Source organism: Leucopleurus acutus, assembly GCF_964270905.1.
Source record: "Leucopleurus acutus genome assembly, chromosome: 3".
Taxonomy (NCBI): domain Eukaryota; kingdom Metazoa; phylum Chordata; class Mammalia; order Artiodactyla; family Delphinidae; genus Leucopleurus; species Leucopleurus acutus.
In genome coordinates this window covers 9,004,874-9,024,135 of record NC_139145.1, presented here as the reverse complement: position 1 = coordinate 9,024,135, position 19,262 = coordinate 9,004,874, and the positions used below count along the sequence as shown (strand labels likewise).

Sequence of the window (19,262 nt, the reverse complement as noted above, 5' to 3'; positions counted from 1 at the left end):
CTCGCTCCCGGGCCGAGCAGTGTTGATTGTCCCCTCGCGGCGCCCGGAAGCGACCCTCAGTAAACAAAGCCTTGTGTGGGCGCAGCCCCAGCTGCCCGGGGAGCGCTGTCCAGCCCTAGTGGGGCGGGGGAGGAATGTTGTGAATGAACCCAGGACCCGCCCCGAAACTCCGCTTAAGGCCGGCGCCGGTGGTCTCCTCCCACTGTGATTGGTCTCCGGCGTCCCGTGATTGACAGCGCTGCTCGCTGAGCGCCCTGATTGAGTAGTCCCGAAAAGACAGGCAGTGCATACAACGAATGAACAGCAAGAACTTGGAGACGGATCTGGCGGTGCAGCCAATGGCGGAGGAGGGCCTCGGAGGCCGAAGGGGGGCCAATGGGGACGGGCGGTGGGGGCGGGACGACGGCCGAGGATAAAGCGGAGGCCGAGGCAGCTTCATTGTTGTGAAGGGTCTTAAAGGGGCCGCATCACCCCGCCGGCCCGGGGGTGGGTGCGGAGCGAGTACCGGGGCGGCCGAGCGCGGACGAAGGACGGGAAGGCGGGCAGGGGTCGCGGGAGACGGTGAGGCGGAGTAGGCGTCGGACCGACCCCCCCCTACACACAGGCCCCGCCCCGGCCCCGGCCAGGCCGGATGGACCCCCCCGCGGCCAAGCGGAGCCGGGACGGCCCCGCGGGACCGGAGGAGCGCGACGCCGGGGCCGGGGCAGTGCGCGGCCGGGGCCGACCCGAAGCGCTGCTGGACCTCAGCGCCAAGCGAGTAGCCGAGAGCTGGGCCTTCGAGCAGGTGACCGAGGAGTGCGGTGGGGAGGGACCCACTCCCAGCCCCGTCCCCGACATACCTTCTCCCCCTGTCCAGATTCCAGCCTCCGGACCTGCCTCCATCGGAGACACCCCCAGAGAGCTCCTCCAAGATCCTTAACTCTGCCCGAGACATCCCCTCATCTTCCCATTTCACTCCTTCAAACCCTATGACCCACCCCCATCCCTTCCCCAGCAGCTCTGCCCTTCAGCCCACAAGACCCAGGGGTTCCCTCAGTGCCCCAGATCCCAACTCGGGACACTTTTTCTCCTCCTGCCCCATGGTCCTCTCACAACCCTGGGTACCTCTCTTTTCCCACCTTATCCTCATCTCCCAATTAGGGCACCCCATTCAATCCTCACTCCTCTCTCCAACTCCTACAACCTGCCCCCACTTGGGAACAGAGCAGATCTCAGCACCTAGAGACTCCAGATCTCTGTCCTACACCCCCAGTAGAGGACTCCCCCACTTATATAGAGCCCGGCCCCAAGACACCCCTTTCTGTCTCCAATCCCTGCCTCCAGCCTCCAGAACCTACCTGTCCCATGGGGACCCCCTTCTTCTCCTGCAGATCCTTCCCTCAGGCACTAACACTCACACACCCCTCAGTAATTCTGGAACTACCTCCCACCTGGGGCTGCCCAGCCCCTCCTGGCTGGCTGCAGAGATTACTCCATCGTCAGAGTCCCCCCTCCCCATTATCCCATGCTCACTCTCCCCTTGCCCCGCAGCCATCTCAGTCCTTCCAGAGTTTGGCAGCAGGTGTGGGGCCTGGGTTTCGGTACCTGGACAGGTGCACCTGGAATCCTGCCCCTATAACTTCTGGGGGGCCCTGCCAGGATGCCCCAGGGCTGGGCAAAGTCCCCTTTCCCAGCCTCAGTGTGGGTCCCCACGGAGCTGGGTTGTGGCCAGGACCTGAGCAAGCCTTCCTTGGCCCCCACAGGCTCTGTCCTCTGTTTGGCCTTGGGGGGCTTTCTTTGCTCCCTGGCCTCTCCAGAGTGAGTCTGCTGCGACTGATGGGTCTGGGCCAAGTGTGGATAGGGCGGGCTCTGATTCATGGCCTGGAAAATCCCTCCTTAGTCATCTGCCAACTGTCCCCGAGGCCTGGGCCAGTCACTGGTCCTCCCACTTCCCTTTCAAACCTAGGACTGGGGGCTCTGAAAGGTCCCTGCCCCTTCATTGTGTGTGAGACCCCCCCAGAGTAATCCTAAAACCTTCTCCAGGGCTCCCATGTACCTGCCCTGGGCAGGTCTGGCCCTAGGAAAGCTCTTGCCCTGCAGAAACTCACAGAATCCTCTGTAGCCTTTTGGGAGTTGTTCTCCTTCTTTGAGGAAACTGGGGCACAGAGAGGTTGAGAAACTTGCCCAAGGACACTCAGCCAGTGAGTAGCAAGCCTGGATTGGAACGCAGGCTCAACCAGATCAGTTCATTGCCCAAAGCCCCCAGGGGTGAGCAGGACACCCCTCCCTTCCTGAGAACGCTTAGCAGCTGGAGCAGAGAGCCTGTCTTGGGAGCTGGAGCTCACCAGCTGTGGGACCCTGAACAAGTGAATTCACTCCGCCTCTGAGCCTCAGATTCCCCAGGCTGCAAAAATACTGGGTTGTTGTTATGAGAATTAAGGGAAATCGCACACATAAAGCATTTAGCACAATGTAGGCTAAGAACACGTAGGCCTGATCACTGGTCTTCTTATCACATTTGTCTTCCTCCCTCGTCCCCCCTCAAAGCCTGAGAGGTGAGACTACCTTACATTAGGACCCTGAGACCTGACATCCAGGAGGGAAGCCGCAGAAAGTTCCAGAACACTAACAATAGGCCAGGTGTTATTGTAAGCGCTGTACATATATTAGTGCATATGTAATATTCATGACACCCAGAAGGCGGGTGCTCTTAACATCTTCTTACACTCGAGAAAAAACGAAGCTCAGAGAGGCAAAGTGACTTGCCCAAGGTCATACTACTTGTAAGCAGCAAAGCCAGGATTCAAGCGCCAGGGTTTCTAACACACTGGGCCTTCCCACAGGTTGAGGAGCGGTTCTCCCGGGTGCCAGAGCCGGTCCAGAAACGTATCGTGTTCTGGTCGTTTCCACGCAGCGAGCGGGAGATATGCATGTACTCATCACTGGGCTACCAGCCCCCGGAGGGCGAGCACGATGCCCGGGTGCCCTTCACCCGTGGACTGCACCTGCTACAGAGCGGGGCCGTAGATCGTGTGCTGCAAGTGGGTGAGTGCCTGCCCCCTACCCCTCCCACCCTGGGAGGCCAGGGGGTCCAAAGCAGACATGGAGGGCTGGGGGAGGTTCCAAATGTCAGGCTTTGATGCCCAGGGAGGGTTGTACAAGATACTATGAGCTCAAGATCAAGGGTCTGCCTTGACCTCAGTCAGCTTAGTTGAGGCATAGGGGTAGAGGTGGTAGGATAGGGGGGAGAGCAGGGAAGAAGGCAGGGCCGAGGCAGTGGGTTGTTTTTGTTTTTGTTTTTGTTTTGCGGTACGCGGGCCTCTCACTGTTGTGGCCTCTCCCGTTGCGGAGCACAGGCTCCGGATGCGCGGGCTTAGTGGCCATGGCTCACGGGCCCAGCCGCTCCGCGGCATGTGGGATCCTCCCGGACCGGGGCACGAACCCGTGTCCCCTGCATCGGCAGGCGGACTCCCAACCACTGCGCCACCAGGGAAGCCCGAGGCAGTGGTTTTGAGGAGCGATGGTAAACCAGAAGTGAGAGGAGGTTCCAGACCTCAGACAGAGGGACCCAGGGACGCTCTGGGTCCAAGGTTTAGAGCCAGAGGTAAGGATGATCCTAGACCTCAGGCTGCGGCGTCCTCGGTGAGAGTGGCCACGTTTTAGAGCCAGTGATGAGCGACAGTCTTGGACGTCAGGCAGAAAGACTCAGGTGGAGGTTGGGTTCAGAGGTTTAGGAATGGTCTCACACCTAAGGCAACGAGGCTTCCGTGGGGTCTAGGGTGGAAGCTGGGGATCATCTGTGAGGAGTGGTCTTAAACCCCAGGCAGCAGGGTCCAGGAGAGGGGAAGGGGTGGAGGTTTAGAGCTAGCGACGAAAGATGATTCTAGACCTCAGGCAGCAGGGCTGAGAAGGGAACCAGTAGAGGCTGAGCCAGAAGGCAGGTGAGCCCTGGAATGCCATACCTCCCATGGGGGCAGGTCATGTCTCCCAGCTGGAGGCAGGGGCTCAGCCAAGATGACCCTCTCTGAACCCTGTCAGCCTGGGGGCCCCCTTGCCTGGACATGACCCAGCTGGCCATAGGCTCGGCCACCTCCAGCCGGTATGAGGAAGCCGCCGTCTCCCTGCATGACGCAGCCAGGGCCAGCTGGGGCCTGAGCTGCCCAACCAGTCGGATGAGCCTGGCATCTGGGCTCCCCAGGGGCCAGGGAGGGGTGGGGGGTGATGGGGTGACCTGGCCCCTGGCCGGCCACTTCAATCCCTCGCCCCCCAAGTATCTTTGGTATCTTCCCAGGAAGTGACAGGGCACCTGGAGCCTGGGCTGTATCCATGATTACCCAAGGGCTAAGAAAATCATCTTCAACAGCATTGCTGTAATAATATTATTCAGAATTAGAAGAAGAACAAACATTTATTAAGCACTTACTATCTGCCAACAGTGTTCTAAGCACTTGCCAATATTAACCCATTTCATCCTCATTACAAACGCATGAGGAGGATGTTACTATTTGTTCCCATTTCACAGATGTGGACACTGAGGCACAGCAAGGTTAAGTGACTTGTGCTAGGTTACTCAGCTGGGATTTGCACCTGGTCTTGCTGTGCACCATGGAAAAGATTACCCATCTCTGGGGTGACACAGCAGTGACAATTTGGTTTTGGTCTTAGGGTTCCACCTGAGCGGAAATATCCGGGAGCCAGGGGGCCCTGGAGAGCCCGAGCGCCTTTACCATGTCTCCATCAGCTTTGACCGCTGCAAGATCACATCCGTGAGCTGCGGCTGCGACAACCGAGACCTCTTCTACTGTGCTCATGTGGTGGCCCTGTCGCTGTATCGCATTCGGCATGCCCGCCAGGTGGAGCTGCGGCTACCCATCTCCGAGACACTCTCCCAGATGAACCGGGATCAGCTGCAGAAGTTCGTGCAGTACCTCATCAGTGCCCACCACACTGAGGTGCTGCCCACTGCTCAGCGCTTGGCGGACGAGATCCTCCTGCTGGGCTCCGAGATCAACCTGGTGCATGGTAAGGGCGCCCCAAGGTCTGATGGGGCAGTGAGGCCCCAGCTCACAGCCATCTCACTTGCTGTGCCACAGGCATTTGTCACAGCATCCAGAGGTACCCCTGACTGTGGAATTCCCTTGTGGTCCAGTGGTTAGCACTCAGTGCTTTCACAGCTGCAGCCCAGGTTCAATCCCTGGTTGGGGAACTAAGATCCCCTAAGCCACGTGGTGTGGCCAAAAAAAACCCCAGAGGTACCCTTGATCCATGAGCAGGGGTGGGGGAGCACCACTGCATGAGGTCAGGATCACACACCTCAGCAATTATACTCCAATAAAGATGTTATAAAAAAAAAAAAAGGATCACACACCTCAGTAAGTGGCAGATCCTGGATTTGATCTGGCCCTGGGCAGATGAATGGTCAAGAAATCAGCCAGTGGGAAGATCCAGCCCCAGGGTGGGGGTGTCTCAAGATCACAGGAGCAGGCCTGAGTATGGGTGTGTGGAGGTCATAAGGAGTATGTGTGGCCATTAGTGGGTGTCAGAAGTGGGACAGGGTAGGAGATAGACCAGGAGGTGTTATGAGTTCTGGGGTGGTTTGGAGCTACAAGTGTGTTGCTTAACTATAATGATGGAAGGATGGAGTAGGGTGGTGGGTGAGTAGACGGATGCATAGTGGGTGGAGGCATGAATGGATATTTGAGGGTGGCTATGGGTGGATATAGAAGGTGTTCATGATGGGGTGTTGGGGTGAACTGTTGGTGTGGAAAAATGGATGGAATGAGTGGATGGGTGATTTACTAGGATGATAGGTGAATAGGGAGTTGGTGGTAATTGGTGGTAGGGTAGGATGGGATGGGCTTTGATTGGGGAGTTTGAGGTAGTGGACAGATGGGGTTGGTGGAAGACTGGAAGGACCAAGGGGTGCATGGATTGAGGGTGAGTTGATGCGTGCCTGAATGTTCTTATGTGAGGACTAACATGGTGGATGGATCAAGTAGGTGGGTGTTTTATGTAGGATGTATGGATGGACCAATGGGCTGGTGGGTGTTTGGGGAGATACATATGAAGGGTGGTTGGTGGGGAAAGAATAGATGGAAAGTTTGGGTTCATTGGATGGATGGATAGCAGAGTTGTGTAGGTCAGTGGATGAATAGGTCAGTGGGTATTTTGAGTGGTTAGTACAGATGAGTTGGAAAGACAAATAGGGGTGGGTAGGTGGATGGATGGACTGGTGGGATGGGTATATAGTTGTGAGTAGGTGGGAGTTATGGGCAGGGTGGATGATGGTCTAATGGGGTAGGTAGGTGTGCTAAGGGTTATGATGTGTGGATGGAAAGATGCATGGCATGGCATGGGGGTGTGGACAGATGGTTGAGTGGTTTAAATGGATTGGTAGGTGATGTTTGGGGTAAGATGATGGGTGGATGGATGGATGGGTTTTCAGGTGGGATGGATGGAATTCTGGGATGGTTTGGGTGATTTGAAGGACTGAATGACAGACACCCCCTCCCCCCAGCCCCAGCCTCAGCCGTCCCTCCCTCCCCACAGGTGCCCCAGACCCCACGGCGGGCGCGGGCATCGAGGACGCCAACTGCTGGCACCTGGACGAGGAGCAGATCCAGGAGCAGGTGAAGCAGCTGCTTTCCAACGGCGGCTATTATGGCGCCAGCCAGCAGCTGCGCTCCATGTTCTGCAAGGTGCTGGCTGGGCGGGTACAGGGGGGCGGGACTAGACTGCTGGGTGCCGGAGCCCCGCCCCTCCTCACCGTTTGGTCTGGCGCAGGTGCGGGAGATGCTGCGAATGCGGGACTCCAATGGCGCACGCATGCTGATCCTCATGACTGAGCAATTCCTGCAGGATCCGCGCCTGGCCCTGTGGCGGCAACAGGGCGCCGGCATGACGGACAAGTGCCGCCAGCTGTGGGATGAGCTGGGTAAGTCCCAGACCCCGGAGTGCGGCAGGCACCCAGGCTTGCCCACCTGAGATTAGGGTCTTGCCCACCTGAGATTAGGGTCTTGTCTGTGAATCCTTCCTCATTCATTAGCACCGCCAATGTACGAGGCACTGTACTGAGCGCTGGGACTTCAGCAAGAAATAAGAGAGATTAAATACCTGTCCTCAGAGAGCTGACACCTAGTAGGGCAGACGGACAAGAAAATCCCACAAGCCCATTAGACCAGGGGTCAACACGTTTTCCATAGGGCCAGATAGTTAGTTTTGGCTTTTCAGGCCATTTGGTTTTTGTCGCTGTTACTCGATTTTATCTGTTGTAGCAGAAAAGCAGCCACAGACACACATAACAAAGTGGGTGTGGTAGCATTCCAATAAAACTGTATTTACAGACACTATTTATTTGAATTTCAAATCATTTTCACAAGTCACAAAATGTTCTTTTTATTTATTCCCCACCCCCTCCACCATCTAAAAATGTAAAAATAAATCTTAGCTTACGGGCCATTCAAAAACACGTAGCGGGTTCGATTTTCTCCACAGGTGATAGTTTGCTGACCCCTGTGATAGATGGTGATAAGTGCTATAGAAAAAAAATTTTTTTGCAAAAGGAGTCCAGTAGTCTGGGTTTGAGTCCTAACTTCTGGCTTCCCGGCTGTGTGACTTTGAGCAAGCGATTTTACCTCTCTGGACTGTAAAGTGAAGAGATGATGAATTGCACCCTCAGAGGCCAGAGGTGAGGGTTGAGCAGAGACCAGTGCCCAGCACACAGCGGGCACTCCGTATGTGCGTGCTGCTCCTGCTGCATGAATGTTGAGCCTCCCCCGTGCCCACATTTGCTGCCCTCTCTCCCCAGGGGCCCTGTGGGTGTGCATCGTCCTGAGCCCCCACTGCAAACCAGAGGAGCGGGCGAGCTGGCTCCAGATGCTTACCAAGTGGGACAAGCTGGACGTGTGCCCACTGGAGGAAGGCAACTACTCTTTTGATGGGCCCAGCCTGCAGCCCACCGTAGCCCTCAGCCCAGGTAGGAGAGGGGTCCCCGCCACTCCCCCCAACAAACCATCACTACTTCCTGTGGCCCAGCCACCCCATCATGGCGCTCTGGGGGAAAATGGAGGCAGGGCAGGGGGGACCAGCCCTTGCCTGCCTCCCAGCCCGGAGGGAGTGCCCAGGACAGGGGCAGCAGGCAGCCCGAGGGACAGCGATGTGAAATACTTAAGATGCCTATAGTTCTGGGCTGGTCTCCTGACTCAGTCTCCTTCTGGCCATGGAGGCAGGAATCAGGCAGGGGGTAGGGGAAACAGATAGAAAAGGAAACGGGTATTGAGAAGAGAGAGACAAGTAAAGAGAGGCAGAGATGGAGGGAGAGAGGGAGAGGGAAAGATAGTGAAGGAGAGGAAAAACTGGAGTGTGGAGGGAGAAAGATGGACAGAGAGTCACAGTTGTTCAAGATCAGTGGTCCATTCATATGAAGGAATATCTCCACTGACACACACACACACACACACACACACACACACACACGCCTTTAAAAGGCTGCTGGAAGGATTTGGGGAGATAACACACACTCATCGCTGCACCTGGAGCCTAGCACCAAGCTGGCACTCAGTGGGGCAGAGCTGACCAGCGCCTGACTGCTAGGGCCCCCCTCATGGGGCTGCATTTGGGCGCCTCTCCCACAGGCCCAGAGGAGGAGGAGGAGGAGGAGGAGGTGGAGGCTGCAGGTTCCCGCCACACCGTGTTTGGCCGCGCCCTGCAGGCTGGGTCGCTGCACTGGAGTGACGCCCACCTGCAGAGGATCCTGGCCAGCGACTCCTACGGCCCCAGCCTCACAAGCAACGGGGGTGGTGACAAGCCAACCTTTGACCCCCAGGGCCGCCCACTCTGGCTGGGCGAGCCCTTCCCCACTGCCTGCGCACGTGTGGACACCCTGAGGGCCCACGGATACCCCCGCCAGGCCCTGCGACTGGCAGGCGCCATAGTCAACACACTCCGGCTGCAGCGGCGACATCAGCTTGAGACCTACAAGCAGCAGAAAAAAGGTGGGCACCAATATTATCATCGTGTCCTGGGGCCGCAGACACAAATGCCAACAGCTGGGGGCGGTGGCAACCTGGAGAGTCCGTGGGTACAGCAGGAAAACAGACCACTCTAGGTGTCTTGAGCAGAAAATATCTAATGCAGGGGATTGAGGATTCTCAAAACCACTGGAAGGGCCGCAGGATTGAAAGTCAGGGAAGCCCCTGCTTGGCTTCACACACTTGAACTTCAGAAGCACATGAGGTTCAGCAGGCTGTAGCCCTCACAGGGGGGCAGGGCAGTTCCCAAGAGGACAACCCAGAACCTGCTGGCAAACCTCACGTCTGTGCCCTGCAGACAGCCACACACCTGCTCACAGCTACTGCAGGAGAGTAATGGCCTCATTCTCTCCCACCTTCCACACCTCACACAAAGAAGTCTGGGAAATGTAGTTTCTATAGATGTAGCCACGTGCCTTTCAGGAACATGGACCCCGTGTGGCCAGATCTTCTGATTTTTCAAGAGAAGCCAGAAGTCCAGATAATCTAATGTGGAATTTACTGATTTTATTCAATATGGGCAACAATTTGAAAACTGTATTAGGAAAAAAAAAACTCACACTGTGTTGGCCCAAAAAATGGACACGTTTGTGGACTAGATATGGGGGGACAGGAGAGAGGCTACCAGTTGTGTTCTCTGGGTGATGGACTTGAGTTGATGGGTCAGTTACCAGGAAATTGAATACAGGGTGTAATGGGGGAGAAATGGGGGCATTGGGATCTGAGCAGACCCCTGACCTAGCCTCAAGGCATAGGGTTAGCCCCCCCCCAGAGGAGGTGAGAGCTAAGCTGAGATCTTAAGGATGTTTAGGAGTTTCCCAGGAGAAGAGGAGGGAGCAACAATGTTCCAGTTAGAAGGAACAGCACGGGCAGGAGCCCAGAGGCAAGGGAGAGCACGGCTTGTGGCAGGAGATTGGAGGATGGGCTTCCAGGTGGGATGGGTGACCACCCCAGGGAAACTTTCATATCAGTCCTTGGGAGCCCTGAAAGCTGGCTGGGCCTGAGAGAGGTGGGAAGGATCACGGGTTATAAGGAGGGGAACGACACTGGTTGGATGTTTTAGAAAGCACCCAGTTTAGCCAGGCCTGGGTCTGGGTGTGGGACAGGAGGCCAGGGCCGTGGAGGTGAGAGCTGCTGCAGAGCTCAGGGGGCAGAGAAAAGGGTGCTGGGTGGGCAGATGGTGAGTGGGCACTGGGAGGTTGGGCTTGGGGTTCAGGGAGAGGAAGCCCCCCCCGGGGGCTTGGTGGAGGGGGGCTGGGCATTGAGCCTTCTCTTCCTACCTGCAGAGCTACTGCAGAAAGGCTCCACCTGCATCACCAACATGGAAGGATGGGTGGGCCACCCCCTGGACCCCATTGGCTGCCTCTGCAGGGCACTCTTGGAGGCCTGTCACCTAGAGGAGGAGACCCTTGCCATTTACCCAGGTACCCACACTGGGGGCCCCTTGAGGAGGTGGGAAAATCGCCGCCTCTTGGCCATGCCCTCTTGCCCAGTACCCCTAGAAAGTGAGGCCACGCCCTTACACTTGGCCACACCCCTCGGCCAGTGCCAGGTGCCAAGAGGCTTAGCTTCTGAAAGTGAGGCCACCGTAGGCCTATCTGCTGTTGGAAGGTGGGCCCCACCCCCTGGTGTGTGCGGAAGCAGCTGAGCTCTCCCTAAACCTCCCCCCCCCGACCCCACACACGGTGTCCGTGTTTAAGGTCAAGGACCACTGGAGTCCCAGGAAAAGGGGTTCCCCTCTAGCTGCCCTGGTGTCCTTCTCCCACAGAATCAGGCCCTGAGAAGCGGAAGGTGGCCTACCAGCACGTCCCGGTGCCCGGGAGCCCTGGGGAGTCCTACCTGGCAATGGCGCTAGAGGTGGCACTGCTGGGCCTGGGACAGCAGCGGGCCCTGCCCGAGGGGCTGTATGCCCAGGACAAGGTGGTACGCAACGAGGAGCAGCTGCTGGCCCTGCTGGAGGAGGTGGAGCTGGACGAGCGGCTGGTGCAGGTGCTGCGCAAGCAGGCGGGACAGCTGCTGGAAGGTGAGGCCCCACTGCTAGCCTGGCCGTTCCTGAAAGATAGGGTCCTGCCTCTGTACTGTAGTGGCCTGGTTGTTGCTGGATCGGGAGACGCCGCCCCTAGCTCCACCTCCTTGTCCTTACTGCCTTTCCATACCTTGGCAGTTCCTAAAAGGTGAGCTCCAGACCTTGGCCCCGCCCCCAGCAGTGCTGGCAGCCAATAACGGCTTTGAGTGATGAGGCCCCCCCCACCCCCTGCCCACTTTGGAGCCAATGAGCCTAGTCGCTGGTGCCCAGCTAGACTTTGATTGGCTCTGCCCACGGTCCTGCCTTGTGAGGCCCCTCCCCTACTGCAAAAGGAAGCTGGCTTGGCCACACCCCTGGAGCAGGTGCAGCCCCACCTCCACCCTCTGGCCCCACCCTGCATCTGAGTCCTGCCCCCTATCCAGGGGTGCCCAGGGTCTCTTTTCTGTGGATTTTCCTGCTTGTCTCAGTCTTAGTCCTGTGCTCCTACCCCCGGGACCTCTCTAGCCCCAGCCACTCTATCCTGAGTCTGCCCATCCCACACTCAGAGCCTGGGGTGTGGGGAGACCTGGGGAGGGGCCGTGCAAGCCCACACCCTGAGGCTGAGCTCAGGCTGCCCCTGCAGGGGGTCCTTTCAGCGGCTTTGGAGAAGTGCTGTTCCGCGAGAGCGTGCCCATGCACACCTGTGCCCGCTACCTGTTTACTGCACTGCTGCCCTACGACCCCGACCTGGCCTACCGCCTCGCGCTGCGAGCCATGAGGTGAGGAGAGGCAGCTGGGGACTCCCACTGGGCCGGGCAGGAGTGGGGAATGGGAGGCTACTGGGAGCCACATCCTTCTGCCTGAACTCACAGCTTGGTTCATTCAACCTCCCTCATCCGGGCATTCCAGACTGCCCTGTGCTCTTGATTACACACTAGAAATGTCATATTATTTTGAATTTGAGAAATATCCACATGACACAGAATTCAGAGTCCTTTTCTAGGCAGATTTGTCCCAACTTACCCAAAGCTCTCTGGAGGCAAGCAGTGGCACCACTTTCTTATCTATACTGCAAGAGTCCATATTTCTGCAAACCCATAATCTGAAAATGAAAAGTTGGTTCTCCTTTACTCCATGACACATACCGCACCTATTCTTTGCACCTTGTTTTCACTGAACATTTGCATCTTAAAAGCTATATCCTGTCACATAGCATGTGAACCACTGTAGGGATACACCAGGAAAAAACCAATCTGGAGCTGATAGACATTTACACTGTTTCCAAAAAGATGTTGCAGTGAATAACCGGGTTATTTCCCATGTGCAACAGCGAATCATAGAAGCAGAATTTTAAAAGGCCCTGTCTCTAGTGAACCATGTCCAACAAATAAAGTGAAATCTGTCCCCCATCCTCTGATCCTATTCTCCAGAGGCACCTATTAACAATTCGGAGTGCATTTTTCCAGAATATTTGGAAAGAATCATCTGTTAAGAGCCATGATTTAGAGAACGCTCTTTCATGTGCTCGACTTTTTTCTAAGCCAGTGCCAGCAGATTACAGCCCACGGGCCAAATTTGGCCCGCTGCCTGTTTTTGTGCAGCCCATGAGATAAGAATGGTTTTTGTATTTTGAGATAGTTGGAAAAAAATCAAAACAATATTCTGTGACACGTGAAAAGTATGTGGAACTCCAATTTCAGCATCCAGAAATAAAGTTTTATCGGCACAGAGCACCATTCACTCATTTCCTTATTGTCTTAGGCTGCTTTTATACAACAGTGACAATTGTGACAGAGACCAAATGGCCCACAAAGCTGAAAATATTGGCTGTCCAGCCCTGTGCAGAAAAAGGTGCTGACCCCCCCCCCCCGATCTAAATCTGTGACTCACATAGTGAAATAAGTATGTTTACCCCCATTTTACACATAAACAGGCTTAAGGTGTGTCCCGAATTATGTAGCAAAGTCATTTAGATATTTGGAACCAGGACGGTCTTGACTCCTATTCCATGCTATTGATTACATTTAACAGCTTTGAAAAACTTCCTTAGCACAGAATGCATGTAAACAGTGAGCTGCTGAACAAAATATCTTAGGGGGGACGTTGAGTCATTCAACAAACATTTGTTATTTACCTGCTGTGTGTCAGGCATTGTTCTGGTGCTGGAGAGGCAGTGTCGGTGAACCAAAGAGTCAAAAATTCCTGCCCTCATGGAGCTGACCTTGTAGTTAGGGAGAGACAGTAAATAAATTTTATAGGTAAGCTATGCTGTATGTCAGACAGTGACATGCAAGAAAGGGGTGGAAGGAGTTGGGAGTAGGAAGTTGCACTCTCCCGTGTGTTGGGCATGTCAGGGAAGAGCTTCTTGAAAAACATTTGAGCGAAGACCTGAAAGAGGTGAGGAGGAGTCACAAGAATGTCTAGGGGAGAGTGTTCCAGGCAGAGGGAATAGTTCGTGCAAAAGCCCTGAGGTAGGGCTGTGCCTGGTGGTATGTGAGGGATGTCAAGGGGAACAGTGACTGTAGCAGAGTGAGCGAGGGGTGGGGCCACATCAGGGCACAAATAATCCCCTTACCTCTTTATCAGCCCTTGGTGCGTGAATAGAGCATCATTTATTTAATCAACCCCACAGTGATGGGTATAAACAACACTGCAATGAACATCTTTTTTTTAAATTTTTACTGGAATATAGTTGATTTACAATGTTGTGTTAGTTTCAGGTGTACATACAGCAAAGTGAATCAGTTATACATATATCAATACATATATCCACTCTTTTTTGGATTCTTTTCCCATATAGGTCATTACAGAGTACTGAGTAGAGTTCCCTGAGCTATATGGCAGGTCCTTATTTATCTATTTTATATTGCCGTGAATATCTTGAACATACATCCTCCATCTTTTTGGATGCCCAGAGATTTGCTGGCCTAGGAGGGTAGGCTCTGGCTGAGGCAGGAGGCCTTTCTCTCCTAGAGAGGATGGAGACACCAGCCTTGTCTCAGGGCAGGGCTGCTTCTCTCCTCACCACAGGCTGCCCATACTGGAGACAGCGTTTCCAGCTGGAGAACCTCACGGCAACCCACTGGATTCCATCATGAGCAACCGCTTCCCCCGCTGGTTCATCCTCGGCCACCTGGAGACCCGCCAGTGTGAACTGGCCTCCGCCATGCTGACCGCCGCCAAGGGTGAGGACAGCGGCTGCCCCCCACCCCCGTCCCCCTGTCCTCCTTTACCTTAGTCCCCTCCCTCCTTTCCCTCATTCCTTCCTGCCTGCTTTTTTATCCTTTTACCGTATCCCACCCACAGTTTTCCTTAAGCGCATTCTTTTTTTGGCCACCCCACACAACATGTGGGATCTTAGTTCCCCAACCAGGGATCAAACCCACACCCCCTGCAGTGGAAGTGTGGAGTCTTAACCACGGACTGCCAGGGAAGTCCCTCCTTGAGCGCTTTCTATATGTACCAGGCACTGTCCCAGGTGCTGAGCTTGGCAGCAGCGAACAAAACTGTCCCAAATCCTGTGCTCTGTAATGTTAATTCTAGTGAAGGCAGACAGACAACACATAAGGTAAAGAAGATAGTTACGCAGTGAGAGGTAATAAGTGATAAGGAGGGGAATAAAGCAGGTTGACACTTAAGCCAAGACATGACAGTGAAGGTGGAGTCACGCCAGTATCTGGTGTCTTAGCTCAGCTGCCGTAACAAAATACCATAGACTTGGTAGTTTAAACAACAGGAATTTATTTTCTCACAGTTCTAGAGACTGGAAGTTCAAGATCAGGGTGCCAGCATGGTCAATTCCTGGTGAGGGCTCTCTTCCGGGCTTACAGACAGCTGCCTTCTCACTGCCTCCTCACATGGCAGAGAAAGGGAGAGCTCTGGTCTTCTCTGCTTATAAGGACACTAATCCCATCCTGGGGATCCTAGCCACATGGCCTCCTCTAAACAGAATTACCTCCCAAAGGTACTATCATGCTGGAGGGTTAGAGCTTCAATATGTGAATTTTGGGGAGGACACAGTTCAGTCCATAGCATCTGGGAAGAGCATTCCAGGCAGAGGGAACAGCCAGTGCAAAGACCCTGATGCTGGACTGTGCCCGGTTATGTTTGAGGAACAGAGAGGAGGCTGATGTGGCTGGAGCAGAGTAACAGAATTGTAGGATCTGGGCCAATGATAATAATAGTAATAAAAGCTCACATTTGTGTAACTCTTGCCATGTTAAGGCCTTTACAAGTATAAGCTCACTGCAGCCCCGTGAGACACATACCATTGCATTAGTATTACCCTTTGTACAGATGGGGCAGCCAAGGTACAGAGAGGTGAAGCAACTTGCTCAAGGTCACACAGCTTGTGAGTGGCAGGGATTTGGACCCAGGCATCTGGGTCCAGAATCGGTGCCCTTGACAGTTAGGGGTCCAGTGGGTCCCTGGGTGGCTTCCTCCCACTGGAAAGGAAGGGGCAGAGGAGAGAAAAAGGGGCGTGCCGAGAGTGGTCTAGGTCTTCATAGAACCATTGCCAGGTGCCTCACCGTCCACATTCACACATTTGCACATTTGTAGAGGAACCAGTGTGAGCAGGTCAGGCAGCAGCAGGGGCTGGTGCTGGGTATGCCCACAATATCCTCTGTCCCTCCCCCAACCCCAGGAGACCCCAAGTGGCTGCACGCAGTGCTGGGCTCCATCCAGCAGAACATCCACTCTCCAGCCTTGCTCTTCAAGCTGGCGCAGGACGCCTGCAAGACTGCCACGCCGGCCAGTGCGCCACCAGACACCACACTGCTGGGCATTGCGCTGGAGCTTGGCCTGCAGGTAACTGGCCGCAGGGAGGATGGGGGCAGGGGGCTGCTGCCTGAGGGCCGGCCAGGTGAGGGCCACTTGGGGGTGGGACCTGAGTGTGAGGTCTGCCTCTAGGGGCGGGGCCTGAGGGTAAGCATCGCCTCTGGGGGCAGGGCCTGGATGTGCGGGGCACCTCTTGGGCAGGTCTACAGAGGAGCAGGGTGAGTGAGTAAGTCCTGAGAGTGAGGGAATGGAGTCACCAGTGAGGGTGGGGCCTATGAATGAGTGACTCAGTAGCAGAGCCTGAAAGTGAGAATCTACTTCCGGGGGTGTGGCTGAGGACAAGGAAAGGGGTCACGGAGCATGCAGGTGAGTGGACTGGCCACAAGAGAGAGCAGAGCCTAAGGGTGCTGGCCTTGGGAGTGGGGCCTGGGGCTGGTGTGCCGTAAGAACCACGGGTGGGCGGAGCTGAAACTGAAGGGGCAGAACCTGCCTGCAAGGAGCTTTCTTGGGGAAAGGGCCTGTAGGGGACTGCGGCCTAGAAGGAGGGGTCACCACTGAGGGGCGGGGCTTGGGGATAGTCCTGTGAGTGAAGAGCCGCCTCTGGAGGGTGGGGTCTGTGGTTGAAAGTCATGGAGGCAGGGCCTGCAGGTGAGTGTCCAGGCCATCCTCAGGGGCCCGACGAGGGACAGTGCTGCAAGGGCAAGGCAGAGGCATGGTTGCAGCCTGAGGGGATAGACAGGTATGGGGCTCCTGGGGGCGGGGCCTCAGACGGTGGCCAAAGTAAAGTAACAGAATAAGGTACAGATTCGGGTGATACCTTCCCAGGTAGAACTGGCCAGCAAAGGGCTGGCAGGAGGCAGAATTGGCCTCTGAACCACCCCCTGAGGGGGGCGGAGCCATTGTGGGGCACATGTGGGAGTTGAGATAAGGGTGGTGCTTTAGGCAGGTGACCCACTATTTAGAAGCTTCCGGACAGGACCTGGGGATGGGGCCTCAGAAGAGAGGCCAGCAAGGAAGGTGCTTATTGCGGGTGGGACCTGAAGAAGGCGGGACCTGTAGGGCAGGTGCTTTGTTTGGGGCTGCAGGGGGAAATCTGCTGACAGGAAGCATGGAACTTTCCAGAGAGAAGGGACGGGTTGGTTTGTGGTCCCAGGTAGGATCCATGGGGCCTCAGAATAACACCAACACTAGCAGTAATGGCTGGCATCAGCTGAGCACCTTGAAGAAGTAGGCACCGTGCAAAGAGCTTTACCTACATACTTTCACTTAATTCTCACAACTCGATGAGGTGGATACTGTTTTTATCTCCATTTTACAGATGGGGAAGCTGAGGTCCAGAGAGGTGAAGCCCCTTGCCCAGATTGTATGGCTCATTGATTCAGCCCTTAACTTCCAAGTTTCCCGGGGCCCTTAAGGATCCCCCGCCCGCCCCCCTTCCACACGCCAGCCCTGGCTTGGGTGACCCCCTTCTCTACCCCTCCCCATCCCATGCTGCAGGTGATGCAGATGACCCTGAACACCATGACCTGGCGTCGGAGGGAGATGGTGCGCTGGCTGGTCAGCTGTGCCACGGAAGTCGGTGAGAGTCCCCAAGGGGACCCGCCACCCACCTCCCTGTGGAACTGGGCAGGCATGAGGGAGAAGCAGAGCCATTTCCCCGACTCCAGCCTGTGCTCAGGCCTAGGCCAGGAGGGAATGTTGGGAGGGGGGACCGAGCTGGACAAAGACCTGGAGTCTGGCTAGGCTGAAGTGGCTTGGAGAAGGGACAGTCCCTCCAATGCCTAGCCCCCACCCCCCAGATCCCACCCAGCCCAGCTGCCCTCTCCTCCCTTGGAAAAGTAAAGTGAAGTTTCTGTCAAGCCAAGAGTGGCGGTAGAGGGGGTACAGCTCTAGCCTTGGCTGGTGGGGATAGTAGGTCGGGATAAACCCATGCACACAGGGTAGCCCCCTGTCCCATTCCTGACCAGTGTCACCCTGTCCTCTCCCACAGGCCTGCAAGCCCTGATGAACATCATGCAGAACTGGTACTCCTTATTCACACCGGTGGAGGCAGCCACCATCGTGGCAGTGACGGGCACCACCCATGCCACGCTGTTGCGGCTGCAGCTGGATGCGCCCCGGCGGGAGGAGCTCTGGGCATGCGCCCGCACCCTGGCCTTACAGTGCGCCATGAAGGACCCGCAGAACTGCGCCCTGCCCGCCCTCACCCTGTGCGAGAAGAACCACGCGGCCTTCGAGGCGGCCTACCAGATTGTGCTGGACGCCGCGGCCGGAGGCCTGGGCCACGCCCACCTCTTCACCGTGGCCCGCTACATGGAGCACCGCGGCCTGCCGCTGCGGGCCTACAAGCTGGCGACGCTGGCCCTGGCGCAGCTCAGCATCGCCTTCAACCAGGACAGCCACCCGGCCGTCAATGACGTGCTCTGGGCCTGCTCGCTCAGCCACTCGCTGGGCCGGCACGAGCTCTCCGCCATCGTTCCCCTCATCATCCGCAGCATCCACTGCGCCCCCATGCTCTCCGATATCCTGCGCCGCTGGACCCTCTCGGCGCCCGGCCTGGGGCCCCTCGGGGCTCGCCGGGCTGCCAAGCCGCTGGGCGCCGACCGGGCACCGCTGTGCCAGCTGCTGGACGCGGCGGTGGCCGCCTACATCACCACCAGCCACTCCCGCTTGACGCACATCAGCCCGCGGCACTACGGCGACTTCATCGAGTTCCTGGGCAAGGCCCGCGAGACCTTCCTGCTGGCGCCCGATGGGCACCTGCAGTTCGCCCAGTTCCTGGAGAACCTCAAACAGACCTACAAGGGCAAGAAGAAGCTCATGCTCCTGGTGCGGGAGCGTTTCGGCTGAGGGGCAGCTGGCAGGCGGTGGGGACATCCGCCTTCGCCCCTGCTTCTGTGGCACCCGCCCTCCATCACGGGCCTCAACACTGGAGGCCTATGTGGCATTTCAGTATTAAGTCAGGGAAGGAGCCCGGCTGCAGCTGGGTGGTCTGGCCTGCCATCCCCTCCAAGCCCAGAAGGAGGTGGGAAGCAGGGGGTCGCATCCTGCCACATGCGTGCCTAGGGCACATGCGTGCCTAGCGAGTGTGCAAGACGCAAGGATCAGAAGCCATACCACCACCCAGAGGCCTGGAAGGGGGTGTGTGCTTGTGCAGCCGGTATGACCCCACCCTGAGCACCCCAAAAGCAATAGGCAAGCTCTCCCTCCCCAAACCCACAGGTCTCCCTTGGGCTGGGGTGGATGAGCTGGGAGGCAGGACTTTCCAGAAACTGGCTCTCAGAGTCAACGTAGCAGACCCTCCCTGCAACCAACTCTGGGTGCCCGGAGGGCTTGTGTTAGGGCATCTAAACTCCTTTTGTACCCTCCCCTCACTGCCTCAGGGGTCCCACCCGCAGGCCTGCGCCCCCTCCAGGCTGCAGAGCTGGGACCAATGGCTCACCCCCACTGAAGGATTTGAAGAGGCTTCA

At 56.4% G+C, this 19,262-nt stretch overlaps 1 protein-coding gene across 2 annotated transcripts; it reads left to right on the top strand.

Annotated features, from left to right (window-relative positions):
• Positions 1–553: 553 nt before the first annotated feature.
• On the top strand, positions 554–18,642 carry ZSWIM4 (zinc finger SWIM-type containing 4; the record flags this gene model as incomplete). Of its 2 annotated transcripts, XM_082835168.1 has the most annotated exons (14): positions 554–784; positions 2,823–3,024; positions 4,645–5,001; positions 6,529–6,677; positions 6,763–6,913; positions 7,787–7,954; positions 8,619–8,972; positions 10,295–10,432; positions 10,777–11,031; positions 11,657–11,792; positions 14,044–14,198; positions 15,659–15,822; positions 17,290–17,371; positions 17,783–18,642. In XM_082835168.1, the coding sequence occupies exons 1-14, from the start codon at positions 632–634 to the stop codon at positions 18,640–18,642; spliced, it is 3,324 nt and encodes a 1,107-aa protein (XP_082691294.1). In that variant the 5' UTR covers positions 554–631. The 2 variants fall into 2 exon arrangements, with proteins under 2 accessions (XP_082691294.1, XP_082691295.1); XM_082835169.1 differs by lacking the exon at positions 8,619–8,972.
• Positions 18,643–19,262: the final 620 nt, after the last annotated feature.